Here is a 3,675-nt window from a genome sequence, read left to right on the forward strand (position 1 = left end):
TGGTGTGGGTCAACAAGGCTGTTATGGTGGAGATAGACTGAAGGTTGGTTAAAGATAAAAAAGAGACAGGCCTGTAGTTGTTCATTTTAGACACACAGGCTGGGTTTCTTCAGGAGAGAGTTCACTCTTGCTTCCTTCAGAGAATTAGGAAAACAACCAGTTGACAAGGAAGCATTGATAAGGTGAGAGAAGGAAGACGGTCAGGAGCAACAGACTGGAAAATGAGACAGGACGGCGTCAAGGGGGCAGTTGGCCGGGTGGAGGTCACCAAGGTGAGGACTTGGTTTGGAAACAAGGGGGTTAAAGATGAAAATGAAGTGTATGGAAATGTAGTCAGAGAGGGAGGAATAGGGAATGAGAAGGACTGAATAAGAGAAGAATAAATAATACAATAAGTAAGGATACAAGATATGTATATATAAACAAAGGGGGCGGTAATGCGGCGGTAGAAAGAGAAGAAGAAGAAACAGTCCCGCACATGCGCAGTTTGTGTACCTGGGCAGCGCTGTTAAAGATGGCCGCGCCCGTAGACCTGGAGCTGAAGAAGGTAAAATATAACATTAGCACTTAATTTACCAAATAATCACCTGCTTTCTCTCACGTGCTCTCTGTGGTTACGCTGCGGCGCGTCGAACCTACCGCACAGCCGTTTTATATGTGGCCATTTAAAGCACCACAGCTAAACACTAAGCTAACTGTTAGCATAGCCACGTTAAGTACACATTTAATAGGGGAAAATAAGAAAGATAATTAGATGTGTGATAAGAGAGGACTGATATGAAATGGATGTTTTATTTATTCCTCAGGAATAAATTACCTTAATTCAGCATTTCATTACAACATCTTTGAATGGCACATGAATCTATTGCGAAAAGAAAAAAATGTATCATTGAATCATCTTTCATCAGAGTAATACGTGTCCGTAGAGCTGTAGGTGAACGTTGCCCAGGTGTTCTTCCTCCCAGTGATACCTCTCTCTTGTAGGCCTTCTCTGAGCTGCAGGTGAAGATGATCGACACGCAGCAGAAGGTGAAGTTGGCCGACCTGCAGATCGATCAGCTGACTCGAGTCCAGAAACTAGCGAAGGTAACTCACAAAGAGATGTCCACGCTGTCGGACGACACGCCGCTCTACGAGGGAGTCGGACGCATGTGAGTCTCCATGGTAACCAGGTTCAGGTCCACAGGTGACAAGCGACGCTCAGGTGTGTCGATGATGGATGTTTGCATGAGGTTATTATTGAAGTTATCATTTTAGCCATTTCCAGACCAACAAAAATGTTGTTTTTAATTCTTTGTTTTTGTTTCTTATTTTATTTCTTACTGTAAATGTTGTCCACCAACATTGATCATGCAGTAATGCATTTTATGATTTGTATTTCAATGTTTTTTGACTTGGCCCCAGGAAGAATAGTCTTTTACGGTGTAAACTACTGGTGAACTTTAATAAACTGAAAACTACAATCAAAGAGAAATAGTTTAGGAGTGTGGTGGGAAGTGCAGACTGAAGATTACACTGTGCACAGTTATTAGGCAAGTTGTATTTTTGAGGATTCTTTTTATTATTGAACAACTACAGTGCTCTCAGTCAATCCAAAATAATGCATGTTTATTTTAATATTTAAGAGTTTCTGTTAAAATGAGAATAATAAACAACAAAAGAATCAGTGACTTATAAAACAACCCTTCTTTTCAGTAACGGTGAAGCCTGATATTCATTGGTCAGTTGGTCAGTTTCTTGATCTGTTGACGATCAACGTTACAGAGGTCCACTGTTTTCCTTCTCTGTATATTTCTATTTTAAGAAGGCTCCACAAGTTCTCCATAGGGTTTTGGTCCGGTGAGGAAGGGGGCCATGTCATTATTTTTTCACCTTTACTGTCCACGCACTGCAGTATTTTGTCTTCTTTCAGGATAACCACGATTTTAAAGCAACTTTTCCTGTACCACTGCTTAAAGAAAGTGTCTTCTAAAAAGTGGCATCGGTTTGGGAGTTGATTTTTAGTTAATAACAGGCCGTACCAGAACCCCACGTCTGAGTGGAGCTCTGAGCCCGTTACTGATCCGGCCCTCACGTTTCTTAACGACTAATTGCAACAAATGTTTAATTGTTCTGTGATCGCACCCCAACATCTTGTGCTGCTTCCCTCTGAAGGACTTTTTAAAAATGTTTGTGTACGGTGTGGGAGCTCGGGCTCCGGACAGAGGCCCGTGACACCAGGGTGGAGGGGTTTAAATACACTTTTATTGTTGAGTACTGCTTCATACAACGCGCCGGCGTCCAGCTCGCTTGTTCTCCCGTCTCTCTCGCTCGCCGCCTCACTGCGTTGCATCTCGGGGAGAGCACACACATCCGTCAATTATCGCCAGCTGGTTGTAACTGCCCTCACCTGGCACGGCTCCCCGAGCCACTCCCCCTCTCTCCCCCCTGCAGCCGAGCCGAAAACCACAGTTTGACTTTTCAGTCTTAAGATTTCTTTCTGGGCCCTTTTTGCCTGAGAAAATGAAGGTGTTGATCTCCTTAGGCCACACTTCCCTCATTACACAAATACACGTCACCGGATTTTCTTCAATCCAATTTAAACAGCTTGGAGTTGAGAAATATGCATCTGAGTTTGTATCTCTATGTGGAAATGCACTTATTGTAAGTTGCTTTGGATAAAAGCGTCAGCTAAATGACATGTAATGTAATGTAAACAAATGGTGATATGGTCAAAATGCTCACTTGCCTAATAAGCTCATTTATTTTGACTGCAATATCAGGGGATAGATGCACAATGTTATATCCTGTGAAATGATTGGAAGCTTCTCTGGATTTCAGGTTCATTCTTCAGTCAAAAGAGGAAATAAATGATCAGTTGACGGAAAAACAGAAGACTGCTCAAGAGAAGATTAAAGAGCTAGAGGTACTTATACATGCTAATGTATATACTATAAATACACAATGATCTGTGTGTATAAATGTGTCTAGAAAAACTACACAACATATACTAATATACCCCATAAATGCAAGTGTTTCACCCCGTCCTGTGAGGCCTGAATAATACATTTTTTTTCAGCAAAAAAAGGTGTACCTTGAACGCAGCGTGAAAGAAGCTGAAGACAACATCCGTGAGATGCTGCTTTCCAGGAGAGCTCAGTGACATGGTCAATATGCAATAAACAATAAGATGCCTCATCACGTGTTTATTTCTGTTATGTATCATTAAAATGTTGAACCAGTCTGTTGTGTTATTACAGAGTGAGACCTCTTTTGGGAACTGTAAACCTCAGTGGAATGAGACCTTTAATAACTGTAAACATGAACCTAGTGAGACCTCCTTTAATAACTAAACATGAGCAGAGTGAGACCTCCTTTAATAACTGTAAACGTGATCAGAGTGAGACCTCCTTTAATAACTAAACATGAGCAGAGTGAGACCTCCTTTAATAACTGTAAACGTGATCAGAGTGAGACCTCCTTTAATAACTAAACATGAGCAGAGTGAGACCTCCTTTAATAACTGTAAACATGAGCAGAGTGAGACCTCCTTTAATAACTGTAAACATGAGCAGAGTGAGACCTCCTTTAGTAAGTGTAAACATGAGCAGAGTGAGACCTCCTTTAGTAAGTGTAAACATGAGCAGAGTGAGACCTCCTTTACATGTCATTTAATTCAATTCAATTCATTTTATT

At 41.3% G+C, this 3,675-nt stretch overlaps 1 protein-coding gene across 1 annotated transcript; it reads left to right on the plus strand.

Annotated features, from left to right (window-relative positions):
* The first annotated feature begins 436 nt into the window (after window positions 1-436).
* Window positions 437-3,221, plus strand: pfdn1 (prefoldin subunit 1). Its single transcript, XM_037468491.2, has 4 exons — window positions 437-547; window positions 985-1,151; window positions 2,821-2,905; window positions 3,059-3,221. Exons 1-4 carry the CDS (start codon window positions 479-481, stop codon window positions 3,140-3,142), a joined length of 405 nt encoding a protein of 134 aa, XP_037324388.1. The 5' UTR covers window positions 437-478; the 3' UTR covers window positions 3,143-3,221.
* The last annotated feature ends 454 nt before the right edge of the window (window positions 3,222-3,675 follow it).

Source organism: Pungitius pungitius, chromosome 16 (assembly GCF_949316345.1).
Source record: "Pungitius pungitius chromosome 16, fPunPun2.1, whole genome shotgun sequence".
Lineage (NCBI taxonomy): Eukaryota > Metazoa > Chordata > Actinopteri > Perciformes > Gasterosteidae > Pungitius > Pungitius pungitius.